The following is a 16,483-nucleotide window of genomic DNA, read 5'->3' on the forward strand; positions in this document are numbered from 1 at the left end:
GCTATGAGTTATAAATTTAATTAACACTTTCAAAAATGAGCTTTTTTTGGCTTAATGATTTTCCTCCATTTTTTGTCTTCATTAGTAGTTACTCATTATTTCCTTCCTTCTACCTTCATTTGGAATAATTTATTATTTTTCTAAACTCTTGACACAATCATTGATTTCTTTTTGAGAGAGTCTCACTCTGTTGCCCAGGCTAGAGTGCTGTGGCATCAGCCTAGCTCACAGCAACCTCAAACTCCTGGGCTCAAGCAATCCTCCTGCCTCAGCCTCCCAAGTAGCTGGGACTACAGGCATGCGCCACCGTGCCCGGCTAATTTTTTCTATATATATTTTTAGTTGTCCATATAATTTATTTCTATTTTTAGTAGAGATGGGATCTCGCTCTTGCTCAGGCTGGTCTCGAACTCCTGAGCTCAATCTGCCCGCCTCGGCCTCCCAGAGTGCTAGAATTACAGGCATGAGCCACCACACCTGGCCTGATCATTGACTTTTTTAAGGCTTTTTCTAATATATTCGTTCATTGTTCTTAATTTTTCCATTGCGTAGGTTTGATGGGTAATGGTGACATCATCATTCAATTTAAAACATTCTCTCACTTCTGTTTTGTTTTTTCATTTAACTCATTGACTATGGAGAAGTCTGTTGCTGTATTTCCAACACGTAGGGATGTTATTTATCTCCGCACGGTCAGGTGACCCTCAAAAGTTCCCAGAACTTCCTGGTGGTCTTTGTCAGGGGTCCAGGCTGGGGTTCACAGGTTAGTGTCCCCCGAGGGCAGCTCCTGTGCTTTGTGGGGTCCCTGAGTCTCCCTCCGTGCAGTGTGGGGTCTGGGTCCCTCCTGGGCTAGTGGATGGCCAGGGCAGCGTACACGCTGGGCTCAGCTGGAGGGTCTCCCTCCTGGGACAAAGGACGTGCAGTTGTCTCCCGTCTGAGGGTCAAGCTGTGCAGCTGGGCGTAGGTCACGTCCTGGGGGTCTTCAGATGCGGCAGCCTGCAGTGGGGGGAGAGTGAGAGGGAAAGTATGTGGTTGGGGTGGGGGGAGGCCTGGGGTCCTGGGGAGGAAAGGACCCACCTGACCCTCCATCTGCCTGTCCCCCTCCTCCTGTCTGTCCTTCATGTCCAGGAATTCTCTAGACAGTGGGGAAGGAGGGGAGGCCACTCCCCGTCTGAGTGTGGAGCGGTTCACCTGGGCACGTGTCACTCCCTGGGGGCTACATCATGTGGGCTCTGCTGGAGAGAGACAGTGACGGGGTCTCCTTGACCGCACTCAACCTCCTGCAGTTAATTTTCACACTATTGTCAGGGTGATCCAACTGTCATTTTCCTGATGGAATCTCCAGGGACTTCCTAAGTCCTTGGAGGGCCTGGCTGCTTCCTTCCTGCAGTGCTGACCTCTTGTCCTCACACTCTGGCCCCTGCTCCATTGGCTCCAGCCACAGGCCCATGTCCTGACAGAGCCGGCTGCTCCCTCAGGGCCTTTGCACTTGCTGTTTCCTCTGCTGCAGCTGCTGGTGCACTAGACGTTCCTACGGTCCTCTGCACTCAGGCTTCTCCTCAGAGGACACCTGATCACACAGCCCTCCCCTCATGCCTCAGCCTGGCCCCCCTGCCCCCACGCACTGCCCTGCCACTTGCTGTATGTTCCCTAACAGCCCTTTGCACCCCTGGCCACTGTGCATTTATGTGCGCATTGTCTGTGGCCCCCAGGTGAGCTCAGGGAGGCTGGGGCAGCTTTGCTCCCTGCTGCGTCTGCAGCTCCTCCCTGGAGCCCGAGCAGGAGTGAGCCCCCTGTGAACACTGTTGGGTGAATGAATGAAGGAGCGGCCGGGGACCTGGGTGCTGCATTGATTCACGCAGCCGCTGAGGCCTGGGGCAGCATCTGACACCCAGACGGTCAGACGGAGGACGGGGAGCTGGAAAGGGGCCAGGAAGGAGGGGCCCACGAGGTGGCAGGAAGCCAGGGGGAGTGAGGTCACACAGGCAGGAGGGAGGGTCCACGGTGGGACGACGCTGAGAGCCCAGTGAAGGGAGGACAGGGGAGGGTCCGCTGGGTTAAATGTGGCAACAGGAGGCCTTTGGTGCCCCGGACAGGGCAGGGGTCTCACCCGACTGTCCAGCTCCACCTCGTCCTCAAGCTCTGTGTCCTTCACGGCAGCATCTGCTGGGGCAGAACGAGGGGTTTGTCCCCTGGCAGGACCCCCTGGGATCTCTCAGCCCCACCAGCCCCTGCTCTGGTCCCAGATGGGGCCATGGGAGCCAGGGAGTGGCCGTGATGTCCCCGAGGCCCCCCGTGTGGGGTTCAGACCATCTCCCCCTGAGCCCCAGACCCTTCCAGCCTGCCCCTCCCCCCACTGCCACTGAACCTTCAGGGCCCCCGTCTCCCCCCAGGCTCCCCTCCTCTCACAGAGATTTTCTTCCTGGACGTCGGCAGCTGGGCTGGACCTGGGGGAGGACACGGGGTGTGAGGGGCAGTGAGGGGGCCGGGGTGGGTGGAGTGTGGTGTCTTCGGGCAGAATTACCTCCTGTGCAGGCCTCTGTCCTTGGGCTCTGGCTCCGCAGCCCCCGCAGGACGTGGGAGCTCAGCCTCCCTCTGGGCTGGGAGAAGACGGACAGAGTCTCAGCCCCGGGCAGGCCAGAACCCCCCGCCCTGCGCACACAGCTGGAGAGGAAAGGGGGACCCTGGAGACCCTCCCGCGTAGACGCTGCACAGCCTGCACGCGGCTGAGAAAGCTCAGCAAACCCTGACACTGTGCACGTGCTGACACTACGCGCTGCTTTCCAGCGTGGTCTGATTGGAAACTGCAGGAGCAGGTTTTCTAAGCTGACATTCTCCGTCTGTTTGCTCTGCCTTTGGCTGGTGCCCGAGCCCACCCTCGGTTGCCCCTGTGTCCCCCACTCCCCACTCACCCGATGACCTGTGTTTGCCCCGACGCCGGTGTCGGAGGAGGAGGAAGAAGAGGAAGAAGAGCAGCAGGACAAAGGCCACCGACACCCCTATCAGAACCTCCAGGAACCTTCCCTGACCTTGGGCACAAGTGACGTCAGGAAGGAGGAATAATGTCATTAACTGAGCACCTACTGTGTGCAGGCAGGTGCCGGGTCTCTGCATCCATCACCTCCAGCCCTTACCAGTCGTGCAACCTGGGATCGACCCCCCACCCCCACCCATTTCACAATGGGGGAAACTGAGGCCCAGATGAATTGCCTGCCCCAGGGCGCCCAGCCAGGAGGCAGCAGAGCTGAAAGTGACCCTGGGGAGGTGACTTCCAGCCCTGTTCCCTCCACCAGAGCTGAGCCCCGAGGTGAAGGGACAGAGTCTGCGTGTTCCACACCGCAGCCCTGCTCCCCTCCCTGCGCAGCGTGGCCACTGTGGCAGCGGGTGGGACAGGCCGCTGCGGGACGGGGTCCTGGAGGCTTCCCCGGGAGGCCTCCTCTCCCAGGAGGCCACAGCAGAAGCCAGAACTGGAGGGAGCTTTGCTGTCGTTGCCAGGCCTCTCCCCTTTACACTCATAGAAACTGAGGCCCAGACAGGGAACGGCTTGTCCACATCCTGTCTCCAGAGGAGCCTGAAGCAATGGCTTAACTCAGTCCTGTGTCCCCTGGACCCTGCCCCACCTCCCCACACAGAGCCCCTCACTCACCACTCTGGGGCCTGACCCCGTGGGGGGAGGGCTGATCCTCAGGCCTCCTGGTCAGGACGTGGGGGCAGGGGCTGTCTGCTCCCCACTGCAGCCCCGCCCCTCCCCCAGGCTGGGCCCAACATCTCCCCTGCCTGGGCCCCCCACCCCTCACCAGACCAGCCCCAGAGCCTTGGGAGCCTGGGGTCCCCCGCATTTCTGCCTGACTCCCACCCCCTGGACACAGCCCATCCTTGAGAATGTGAGGGAAGGAGATGGGGAGACTCAGAACTGCCCTGGGCCAGGCTGTGCTCCCTCCGAAGCAAGATACTCCAGTGACTTACCTGGTCCTGAGGAGGGCCCTGCGGCTGGGGGGCCGGAGTGCCCAAATGTTCCTGGGAATGAGGGCAAGAAGAGGGTGAGGGGCTGGGGCTGCCCTGAAGTCCCCTCGTCCACTCAAACTCTTCTATTCCTGCCCTGCGGCCTCCCGAAGGCCATCCCTCCACCCACCTGGCACCTTCTGGACCTTGGGTGATGTGGGAGGGGGTGGGGCACCTGGGACAGCCCCTGTTGGCCTCCTGCCCTCTGAGGGGTGAACCCCTCTGGCTGAGCCTCCCCCAGAACCCCCTCACCCCATCCCAGCCCAGAGCTCTCCTGGGGCAGGGCCCGGAGCTGACCCTTTGAGCTCCGAGAGGACAGGGTCACGGGTCCTCACCTGAGACCACGAGCTCCAGGGGGTCACTGGGCAATGACAACAGGTAGGGGTAGGTGCTGAGTGAGCCGTAGCACCTGTAGGTCCCCCCGTGGGCTGAGGTCACAGGACCGATGGAGAATTCAGCCTGGAACTGCCCAGCTCTGTACTTTGATCTGAGACGCAGGGAGGTATCAGCTGCCCCCTCCTTGGTCAGAAGGAACGTGTCCATCACGCTCTGTGACTGACACAGCAGGGTCACGTTCTCTCCTGAGGCCACCGTGAGGCCCGGCTGTGCTGAGAGGGAGGGTCTGTCAGGGAGCTGTCCTAGAGAGAGGAAGGAGGCGTGGGGGCAGCCCCCACCTCGTTCTGAGCTGAGACCTCCCCAGGGCCTCTCTCTGAGGACCCTCGCGTCTCTGTCTCTATGATCTCTGAGTCTCTCCCTGCCCACCCCTGTCTCTCTGTCCCTCCCTCCCTGAGACCCCCACCCCTCATCCAGGCCATCACCTCCTGGGGCTCCCCAGGCAGGGCCTGTGCAGAGTCTGGGTCCCTGACTGCCCCTCTGGGCTCCTCACCTGTGACCAGGATGTCCAGGGGGTCGCTGGGGGCCGACCACTCGAAGGAGAGGTTGTGTCCACCGTAGCATCTGTACCGGCCCCCGTGGGAGCCGCTCACAGGGCCCAGGGGGAAGTCGGCCTGAGACAGCCCAGCCTGGGGCTGCCGGCCAGGGCGCTGGGGGAGGACATCTCCCCCCTCCTGGGACAGAGCAAATCTGTCATAGCTGACATCAGAGTGACACTGGAGGGTCAGGTTCTGTCCAGGGGCCAGGACAGGGCCCTGTGGAGTGAGCAGGGAGGGCTTCCTAGACACACCTGGAGGGAAGGACACGCCATGGGCTGCAGCGGCTGGTTCCTTCCAACACCTCCCGTGTCCTGTCCTGGCCCTGCAGGTCCCACTGTCTCTCACGGTCTGGGTCTCTGGACCCAAGAGCTCTTTCTTCACATTTGGGGCCATGTTGGAGACATTTCAGACAAATGGGGTGAGGCGTCCTCATCTGACTGAGCTTCAGGATGTAGCAGCAAACAGCCCCTCCCAGGTGAGTGTAAGTGAGGAACGTCCCTCCCTCGCACAGCCTCCCCTGGGGTCTCCCTCATTCCTCAGCCTGTCCTCCATCACCTTGCTCCGTACCATGGCCTGTCATCAAACAAACTCCCAACAACTGTCCCCAAATTGTATAAGAGAAGGTCGTGGCTTCCTCACCTGGGACCAGGAGCTCCAGGGGGTCACTGGGGCCCCTCCACACCCAGGGGGTGTTCCTGTAATAGCCATAGCACCTGAACGTCCACCTGTGGCTAGGGGTCATGGGGCCCACAGGGAACAGGGCCTGTGACCACCCATAGGAGGTTCGTTGTGAGTTCTCTGTCCAGTAGAGCTTTGGTTCTCCTTCCCTAGTCAGAATGAACTTGTCAAAGCTCAGCCATGAGCCACACTGGAGGGTCAAGTTCCCTCCTGAGGTCACGACAGGGCTGGTCAGGACTGAGAGGGTGGGTTTGCCGTAGGGTACTAGGAGAGAAGGAGGCAGCTGTGTTCAGTGGGGCTCACACCTCCCACATCACCCCCCAGGGCTGGGCTGCGAGAGGGAGACAGCCCTGAGAGCAGACCCCCTTCCTGAGGGCAGAGCCTGGGGCTGAGACCCCCGAGTGTCCTCTCACCTGTCACTGCCAGCTTCAGGGGATCACTGCGCTCTGACCATCCATCAGGGTGGTGATACTGACAGCGATATTGCCCTGCATACTGCTCTGTCATGGATGGGATGTTGAACTTGGCCTTGTCCCCAGGCTCCAGTGGTTTCTGTGTGTCCCAGGGCACTGATATTCTGTCTTTCTCCAGACGGTACTCCTTGGCACCCAGGGTCCCCTGACACCAGATGGTACCAGGGCTCTGCTGGGTGATCACAGAGTCTGGCTCAGCCCAGAGGGTGGGTTTGGGGAGGGTCCCTGGAAGGAAATCAGAGACTGGGTCCCAAGATGTCCCCACCACTCAGATCCAAGGTTTCAGCCCAGGACCCTCCAGACGTCCCCATCCATCAGAACTGCTGTTCCCCATCCCCAGCTGCCTAGGGCTGTCCCCTTGTCCCCAGTGAGGAGGAGGGACCTGGGACAGCTTGAGACACACTCACCTGCCTGCACTCGGGTCCTGGGGTCCAGACTCAGCCCTGGAAGAGAGTTCCCTGTGAGAGATTTGTCCCCTGAAGGCTGAGCACGCCCTGTCCTCCCCGGGAACCTGCTGAGCCCCTGGGGTCTCCTGCTAGAGCAGGGCCTGGCTGTGGGGTGGGGTCCCTCCCAGACCCGGTCTCCCCTCCCCTCTTCCCATCTCACCGAGGCAGAGCAGGGCCATGAGGGTGGGGCTCATGGCGTCTCCTCCCACGGCCCCGGCTGTGCAGATGGAGGAGACCACGGTGCCTGCAGGACAGACAGACACTGTGGGCTGTGGCCACCCAGAGGGAGGCTGGGTCCTTCCTGTCATGGGGTTGTCCCATCAGCAGCCCCACAGGAAGGGGAACTGCCCCCCCAGAAGCCTGGTTCTCATTTCCCCAGGGCTGGGGCTGGGGCAGGCACCAGGGAGTCTGAAGACAGTTCAGACAGAAATGGGGTCTCCTTGACCCCCAAGCCACTTTCTGCCTCATCTGTCCTCATGTTACTGAAGTTTAGGACATAGCAGCAAACAGACCCAGTGCCTTCTACGTTGGCCCCTCCCAGGTGAGGCTGATGAGCTCCCCTTGTCCCTCTCGGAGCCTCCCCACAGGGCCTCCTTCCCTCCTTCAGCCCAGCGCCGTGGGTCCCCACCACGGCAGTCGTCTCACCGCCCTGGAGATGCCTCAGGGAAGCTGCGGGTTCGAGCCCACGGCAGACTCCGACCAGCAGAGACACATGAGCATCTGACGGTGCAGTTCTCGTTGAGCTGCCTTGTGGCTGTGGGCACAAAGGGGACATACAGGGCAATGAGGGAAGAAAAATGACTCCTCTCCTGGCCGTGGACTGTGGGTTTTCATTCTACCAAACAGTCCTCTTCTCAGGCTTCCCCTCCCCTTTTACTATTTTTAGCAGCAGTGTCCCCTGCCCCTCCCTGGGAACCAACCTCTCAGCCAGTCCGGCCTTGTCATCCCCTGGTTTCCTGGGGCGTCACGCTGCACCTGAAGCGCTGCTCAGGGTTTTGGGAACAATTACTTGTGTTTGAGCTATGATTTGGGGCATTGGGTGGGGAGTTGATTTTTATTTAATTCCTGATTATCATCCAGTGCCTGTGTGAGCTGGGCAGTAAATTCCCATCTCTGAGCCTCAGTTTCCTCATTTGGAGCATGTGGTCAGGAACCCCATCCTCACAGTGGGTGTGGGGTCAGTGGTGCCTGGGCAATGGGAGGGGCTCAATCCTGGTTAATTACAGACCAGGTTAAGACACGAGGGGTGGGGGCATGAGAGAACCTGGTGTCGCGATGCATAGTCGAGGTGGACGATTGATGCCCCCAACTCCTCCCTGCACTGAGAAATGCACATGTAATGTGTCTGAAATATGTACATCTTCAAAATCATGAGCAGAAAAAAGACATGAAGGTTCCCCAAATGGAGTTTTATCCACATCAAAAAGCAGAGGCCAAAGCTGAGGGGCCGCAGGTACCTGGGACCATCAGGGAGTCATTAGTGTGGAGGTTCCCACTGCTGTGCAGATGCGGGAAGGGAGCCCAGGGTCTGCACAGCCAGGGAGGGGTCAGGGCTGCCGGCGCAGGTGGGAGGCTGTTTTGTGCAGCCACACCTGAGGCTGGAGTGGACCCAAAAGCAGTGCAGGGCGGTTCCCTCAGGGACTGCTCCCGCCCTCCCAAGATGGGGCTGGTGGGATCCCAAAGAGAGAGGCGCTGGATGCCAGGTGTTCAGTCCACAGCGTTTATCAGGAGGACTTCCAGACACAGGGGGTGCAGCGTGTCCCCGAGACTGGCAGCCAGACACGAGCTGTCCTAGACTGTGTTTCAACTATGGAAAAAACAAAACAAAACAGAGAAAATTATCTCTAAATACCGTCATTCCTCAGTAAATGCGGGGGATTGTTTCTAGGACCTCACACACATACCAAAATCAGGTAGAGGGAGGAGCAGTCACATTGGAATCTTGAAGTTGGCCATGAAGGGAGTACGTACACGCAATAATCAGCAAAGGCTACAAATAAAGGCTTTTTAAAACACATGTTTCCCCCGGAGAGCCAGTTCCTCAGCACAACACCAGACTTTTCCATCACACGTGTGTGGATTCCTAGTGATGACATTTATAGAGAAATTACCAGGTAGCATTTCATTAAGAGTGATGGTATTAGAGCTCATTTTGGAGGAATCTGATTTTTGTCCATTTATCCAGCTATTTAAGCCCAGTTCCGTGTTTTGAGCTGAAGAGGTAGAAAATCAATCGCATGTACCAGGGAATGTGCTAGTTAAAAAAAAAAAAAGTGTCACGAGACAGTGGAGCAGAGCACGAGGTGCAAACAGATGTGAGCTCCAACCTGCCCTGGGGGATGTGTCCTCCCGTCACAGGGAGAGGATGGAGGGAGGGACAGTCAAGGAGAGCCAACAAGGGGAGGGAGGGCAGCACCACAGAGCAGGGGAGGCAGAGTCCTCTACAGACACGCAGACCTCCTCCCGCACCTGACCCCATCTCCTCCCCGCGACATTCTCAGCAGACAGCTCCCCAGCTTCTGCCCCAGACTTTCTTCCGGAAACTGCTGGCATCATCAGATTTGTTGATGCCACTATGACTGGTACAAATGTATTATGTATCTTTGAGAAGGGGAAGTCGGGTAAAGTCTAGTTGCCATGCGCCAAAAGGTCCAGCGTCAGTGGGAAGTGACCTGGGGACAGCCTTACCGTTCTGGGGTCATGTTGTGTTCGTATGTTAAAAGTCTGAAAAATCTGTTGGAGACTGTGGGTGATGGAACCCAGAAGAACTTGTGTGCCCAGTAGGTCATTTTCTCAGGACTTCAATGTGAGAAGTCATGAATGAGGGACAATTTGGTCCATTGGCAATTTTGGGGCAGGACAGGGCATAGGTTGGGCTTCAACCACAACTGCATGTCCTGATCAAAGTGCTGCCGTGTTTAATCCATTTCCTCCTTTCTACTTCCGGTGACGGAGCTTGGTAATCAGACAGGTGGAGGCTAACCTGGGAGGTGGCTGTGGTCAGGGTCAGGAGCAGGAGCGAGGGGAAGAAGGTGACAATCAGAGGTAGTGGACATGGCTGGGCCGGGGCTGCCTTAGCATCTCGGTCCACATCGATTGCCCAGAGCCCCAGGACTGCGGGTGGAGGGGTGAGCCTGCACCTTCACATCAGCCGAGTCCTCAGGAGTCTGTGTGTCTCAGTGAGGGCGACAACACAGTCCTTGTTTTTAACAGTGGGCCAGCACAAGTCAGAGAGCCTCGTTGTCCCCAGAGCATCCCAATGTCGTGAGCCACTCTGAAGGCAGAGCGAGTGTCGTATAAACGCTGCCTGTCTTTCCCTGGGCCCCAAGGCAGGCCCTGGCCAGGCGTGGAGTTCGGCCTGCTGGGCAGACTTGGCGCCGGGAACAGGACCAGACTGCGTTACATCGGGAAGGGAGGTGACAGCAAGACCCCTTCGGTAGGCACCTGTGGGGCCTCTGAGGTCGGACCCATCATGAAGCCATCGTACTCTGGTCAGGAAGGGGAGTTTCGTGGAGGTCCCCTCGGGGCATCGGGAGTCAGACTGTGGGAACCACAGCCATGATCTCATCACCAGGGAGAGGAAGTGATAGCAGGGTGGGGCACAGTGCAGCAAGGAGGGGGAGGGAGAGGATTTCCTAGCTGGCGAGGCCGCTGGCAGAGAGGTGCTGAGCGTGGCGGGGTGGAGAAGGGCTTCCACAGATGAGGGACACACACTGTGGGTGGGGAGCCCATGACTGTCTTTTCAGTCGTCTTTCCTGGGGTGGAGACGGCTGCATCTGCACGTGGACAGGGGGAAGCCCCGGGCTGCTGATCAAAGTGTTGACTGTAGCACCCAACGGGGCAGTGTTGCCACCACGGCCCTGAGTCAGGACACCAGGGCCAGTGCCTTCTCCATCACGAATAAGAAAACAGGCAAGTTACAGTTGTGGTGGCTCAGAATAGGGGCCAGGGCTGGCTGCATTTTGATTTCCTCAAAAGCGTGTTGAGATTTGGAGGTCCATAGAACAGTGTCTGGGTTAGTTTCTTTAAGAAAGTCATCAAGTGGTTGAATTAATCGAGAAAAATTGGGAGCCAGGCATGGCAGTAGCTTTCATGCCCCTAGAACTCATGTAATTGTCTCTCTATTTGGGGAATGTGAGACTTAAAATGCCTTGGATTCCTTTATGGTCCATATTCAGACCATAGGGTGTTATGAGGTGACCCATGAACTTGACAGAGATTTCACAGACTTGGAGCTTTGGTTTGGAGACCTCGTGTCCCTCGGAAGCCAACCTGTGAAGGACGTGGCGAGTGTCCTATAAACAAACATCCTCTGGAGGGGAGCAGAGGAGCAAGTCACCCCCATCCTGCAGCAAGGTGGACCCAGGAGGGAACAGGACCCCAGCCAAGTCAGCTCTAAGAGCTGGGGAGAGGCAGGTGGAGCTGTCAGGGTGTCCGTGAGGGGGCAGTACAGGTGTAGTGGCCACCCCCAGTGAAGGCAGAAGGTGCCTACAGGAATGCTGAGAAAGGCACTGCAGAGACCTACGGCTGAAACATGCGCGGTGCTGGGAGGAATGTGTGAAAGGAGCGTATGTGGGTCTGATACGACAGGGTGGCGAGGTGGGACAGTGCTGCCAACAGCTCTGCGACCCTGCGGGAATCTCCAACCTTTCCCATGGGGTTTATGTGCAGGCAGGCGGGTGTATTACAAGGGCTAGTGCAGGGAGGCGCCAGTCTCCTCCGGGTAAATCCTCCACGGGGGGAGAGGGGAGAGGGAGAAAGGGGGAGACAGAAAATGTGTCCCAAGTGAAAAACAGAAATTCAGTCATAATATAGCAGAAGAGGGGAAAGATGACGAGCACAGGGTTAGGAAGCAGATCCCTGGGGGAATTAAAGTTGAGTACAAATAGAAAATTAAATCTCAGGACAAGTTAAAATTGGGCAGGGCTGCCGGGCACCCACCCTCTCTGGTTCAGGACAGAGACCTCCCATTTTAAAAAATATTCTTTTTTCTAACATATAATAACATGTAACTAATATCTGCTTTTTTGGGTTATTTTATTTTTGTATTTTTAAAAGAATTTATAAGTAATAATTGCATATATGTAACCAGTACAATGAGATGTTTGTAAATGTTTCCATTTGCAGCTCTGTCCAGGCAGGATCTTTCCAGAGACTTGCCCTTGGCAGTCTTGTTATCAATTGTTGGAAAGACAGCCACACAAGCTAAACCAAACACGATGCTCTCTCCCCCTAGTGAGGGTAATTTTAGTTTTAATCTGAGTGGTGAGAGAGCCTCTGACCCTGTAAATGAGGTGGAGACGACAGACACATCCCAGCCCTCAGTGGACTCGGGGCTCTCCTGTCCTGTGTGAGTGGATGCATGTGTGTGTGAGCGTGCATGTGTGTGTGCGAGTGTGCATGGGGTGCAAGTGTGGGGTGTGTGTGTATGCATGTGTGTGAGCCTGTGCATGCATGTGTGAGCATGTGCGTATAGGTGTGGCTAGGTGGGGTCAGCTCTCTGCCTTCTCCCAGCCACACCTCCCCTGAGCTCCTCCTCATTCATCCTTGATACACACGCTCCATCAGGAAACACTGACACCAGCTCTAAGTCCTAAGGTGAACAAAGTCAGGGGACCTAATGTGCAGCGTGGATAGTGATGGATGTGCTAATGAATTTGTGCTAATCATTGCACAATGTACTGTATACGTATGTCAAATCGTCATATTCTATACCTTGAAAATACTCAATGATTGTTAATTAAATACTTTTTTAAATACTTGTGTTTTTTTAAAAGGAAAAGGAATACTGACACCTCCTTCGTAGCTCTCGTTTCCCCCACTCAGTTTTGAACAACTGTGAAGGCAGAGACTGGGTCCGAGTGAGCTGTGCACCCAGGACCCAGCACAGGGCTGCCAGATATTCGGGCTTTAACACTATTGATGCACAAAGTGAAGCAAGACCCAGAGAACAGGGCTCAACTCCCAGTTGTATACATATAGCCCAGCGTCAAGGTCAGCAGCTGAACTCTAGGAAGGTCTGTAGGGTCAGCTGAGCAGATAATTACAGCAGAGTCTCTGTGGTACTTGAGGATTCACAGGAGACATCGGGGACCAGCTGGGAGACTGCAAGACTGTTCGGGACATCAGCTGGTGGCTGCAGCCGGGTCTCTGGAAACAGCCCAGTGACTGTAGGTGGGTCTGTTTGAAGTGTGCAGTTCAGTAGTATACATTTTATTCATGTTGGTGTGCAGTCATCACTACCATCCCTGTCCAAACTCATTCATCTTCCAACTGAAACTCTGTACCCGTTAAAGACCATCTCCTGATGCTTTCTCCTACCAGCCCCTGGTAACAAACGTTCTCTCCTTTTATCTCCATGGGACTGACTATTCTAGGTACTTCAAATAACTAGAATCACATAATGTGTGTCCCTTTGTGACTGCCGTATTTCACTTAGCAAAATGTCTTCAAGTTTTTCCATGGGTGGCATGTGTTTATCACAACTTCACCCCATTTTAAGATTCCATACTACTTCATCACGTGTCTATGCCACCACTGGTATATCCACTCATCCATTGCTGGACAGTTGGGCTGTTTATACTTTTTGGTTATTGTGAATAATGCTGCTATGTACACAGGTGTATGAATAGCTGTTCAAGTCTCTGCTTTGATTTCTCTTGGATATATAAGCAGAAGTGAAATTGCTGGATCATATGGTAATTCTTTGTTTACTTTTTTGAGGGACCACCATACATTTGGGTAATAATTTACAATATGCTCCTTTTATGGTAGTCTAATAAGCAATATGAAGCCATGGTTATTATCATTTTTATTCAATACTGAATCCCCAAATCCTTGCACATTAACTGGCACAATATATATGCTTACAAATACTGGGGGAGAAGTGATTAGATAAATGATATAGTGTTCTGTAGGAAAGTTATACGCCACAGACCATTCCTAGAGTATTTCTGTTCCTCGTCCAGCAGGCAAAGCAGAACTGTGAGACTCGGGCCTCATTGACAATGAACACAAAGGGGCTGAAAGTCGGGAAGCCTGAAGCCACCAGGACAGAGATGCTCCTCAGCCAATGGCTTGGGTTGTGAATCAGGGTTATCCGATATGACAAAATAGAAGCTAGAGCATGAAAGGAGATAAACATGCTCACCAGGATGAGGATGGTGTGTGTGGCTCTGGTTTCATGGGAAGTTCTGGGGGAGAGGCTGCAGCTGTGGATGTGCTGGACTCTCTGCTTGTGCCTGTGCAGGACGAGGACCATGGAGCCGCTGGTCCAGACCATGAGGGCCAAACACGTACCATCCATGAACAAGAATATGACTGCAATTACTGAGAATAGCAACCTCCCTGGATTGAGTGAGGAACAGTACAGATATATTTTGTCCATACTCTTATTTTTGCTGTTCATTGGGCCAGTTATGTACCTTACAATATAGCTATGTACCACAAGGTGCAAGGCCCAGCAGAGGAAACAGCAGAAAGCAATGCACTTTGGGGATCTAATATGAAAGTCCATCCACCTAGAGATGCTGGGGCAAAGCTTAACGGCCTGAAAGCCACTGAGGAGGCAGGTGGTGGTGAGGGAAACCCCTCTGGCCACTCTATGTAAGTAGAAGACAAGTTTACATCCAGCCCCATCCAGGAAACCTTCCAGCCCAAAAGCTGCAAGTGTCTGAGGGATCCCTTTAGAGCAAAGAACCAAGTTGTTAGCTAAGACCAGCTGGCTGAGAATCAAGTCTCTGGGTTTCAGTATCTGTGTAGTAAGAAAAGAAAAGCTGTAAAAGCAAAGGAGTGAAGAATTTCCAAGGATTCCAGCACTAGTCTGAATGAGAAAGGTAAAGCCCCAATTTAAGTTAACAGGAACCAATCCTTCCATTGAGAGGAGATGTTGTAGTTTGATTTTATTTCAAAGAAAGAAATCTAGAGAGTGAAAAAGACAATTAAGTTAATCTCATTGCATCCAGAAAATGCCTTTTCTCACACAACCCATTATTCCAAGTGAATACAAACATTAAGAACACGTCTTTTGTAAGTACAAGGCTATTTCTTGCAAAATTATCCTATGTCACACCACAATGTCTGGACCCCACCCAACCTCAATCAAAGAGAGCCTGAATGCATCCCTGTGTGTCCCACAGTGGAGCACTGGGCAGCTGGGGGCGTGGTGAGGGAGCTCTCTTGATGGCCGACCCTGCAGGACATACAGTTATGGGGGGAATGAGAAAAAGAAACACTCAGGGCGTCACGATTATTTTACTATGTGTATATATATTTAAGTACATATATAATTAACCAAATAGTACACCTTAAATATATACATTTTTAAAAATACACCAAGCAGACAAATAAAATGTGTCTCTTGTTTAGGTGAGACTTATCGACTCCCACTGAACTGACAAATGGACAAAACTGGTGTATATTAAGGATGCACTATCTCTCGTACTATTTTTTCATTATTTTTCTGTGTTTAAAAGCACCTTTTCCACCATTTCAGTGGTTATAATTGGCAGCACATGGGAAATTTTGGAAAGAAGACTCCAGTGCTGGAACTTGCCATTTTTAAAATTCAATATTTCTCTAGAAAATACAACCAAGAAGGCACAGAGAAGTACAAGCACGGATGTCTATCCCGGTAACCACAAAATCATCCTTAACCTTTGGAAATGATCCAGTTGCAACTTGCTAAATAAAATGCTAAACAGAATTACATGAATTTTATTAATATTTATGAGTTTTGAAGGCATATAAATGCTAGGTAAAACAATTATTTACAGATTTTTGTTTCTAGAGACTATTGTATTTGAAATTGTGGTAAAAGTTGCTTAGGAAAATCTGTGTAACTGTACAAATCAACTGTGCCATCAAATAAATGTGGAAGCAATTTTGCAAGAAAATGAAGGATATAAAATAAGACTTGAAAAATGTTTTAAAAAACCAAGCTATATTCTGCATAGAATCATTTAATACTTTAAATAATTTGACAAAAAAAATATGGGCACATACACAATGTATTTTATAACCAATTTCCAACATTCCTAAATATCCTGTTTTGGTAAAATACAAGCCTGAACTGAGAGATAAAACTGATTAAAATAGGAGGAATAACTTTACAAAATATTTTTAAAATTACAAATACAACTTAGTAATAGCAAGCTGAGGATATACAACTGTCTAGAAGAAAATGTGAAGTATATAATGGCTACATAGGTACATAAATAGACACAGAGATTAAACATTTGTTAGAGCTATTAATATTAAAGTAGAGAGCTTATAGAATTATAGGTATGAAAAATATCAGGACTTAGTGTGTGAATAAAAATTTGTGTGAAAATGACTTGAAGTTTATTAAGTACATGACATTAAAGTATTTCGACATTAAGTTGGAAAAATAAGGCCAATTTCTTCTGGATGTCATTTAGCCAAATAAGCATATTTATACAAGGGCATATAAGCATACAAATTAATATCTATTACACTCAGCAAATTGGACTCATGTTTTTAAAATTTTAAAAGTCATATTTTAAAAATAAAAGTCATTCATAAAAACATCAATTGAGGCAGACATTTACTAAGTAATAAAACCAAGGAGCCATACAATAATTTTAAAATATTAATATTTAAAATAGCAAAACTTATCCAAGATTAAAGACACAAAATATGAAAATCAGAATAAGTATATATTGAATATATTCTGATAGAGAAAAATTTTTAAAAATGAGGGTATCTATAAGATTTTAAGTGCCCATTTTAAACAGTCAAATAAAATAAAAAAGAATACTGTTTTTAAGCAGGAAAATCATGTAAACAAGCATTTCTTAGGAAAAAACCCACAAATATAATGTTTTTCTCAGATATTATCAGGCAAATACAAATTAAATTTTAAAAGACATCTATTTTTCACTTAAACATACATTTCTTTGCCAAGTGTTTAATTTAGGGTCATAGCTTTGCT

The 16,483-nt window shown here is 52.1% G+C and overlaps 1 protein-coding gene across 1 annotated transcript in view; it reads right to left on the bottom strand.

Moving 5' to 3' along the window:
• Nucleotides 1-410: 410 nt before the first annotated feature.
• LOC123624684 (leukocyte immunoglobulin-like receptor subfamily B member 3) overlaps nucleotides 411-16,483 on the bottom strand; it is a 28,557-nt gene continuing 12,484 nt past the window's right edge. Inside the window, 14 exon segments of the mRNA XM_045532756.1 lie at nucleotides 411-996; nucleotides 1,078-1,220; nucleotides 1,223-1,235; nucleotides 2,111-2,163; nucleotides 2,410-2,447; nucleotides 2,525-2,600; nucleotides 2,913-3,029; nucleotides 3,967-4,017; nucleotides 4,338-4,640; nucleotides 4,889-5,185; nucleotides 5,574-5,876; nucleotides 6,026-6,310; nucleotides 6,493-6,528; nucleotides 6,692-6,775. Coding sequence (XP_045388712.1) covers nucleotides 850-996; nucleotides 1,078-1,220; nucleotides 1,223-1,235; nucleotides 2,111-2,163; nucleotides 2,410-2,447; nucleotides 2,525-2,600; nucleotides 2,913-3,029; nucleotides 3,967-4,017; nucleotides 4,338-4,640; nucleotides 4,889-5,185; nucleotides 5,574-5,876; nucleotides 6,026-6,310; nucleotides 6,493-6,528; nucleotides 6,692-6,775 — 1,946 coding nt within the window. The 3' untranslated portion in view covers nucleotides 411-849.

This window comes from Lemur catta, chromosome 19 (genome assembly GCF_020740605.2).
Source record: "Lemur catta isolate mLemCat1 chromosome 19, mLemCat1.pri, whole genome shotgun sequence".
In the NCBI taxonomy this organism is placed as follows: domain Eukaryota; kingdom Metazoa; phylum Chordata; class Mammalia; order Primates; family Lemuridae; genus Lemur; species Lemur catta.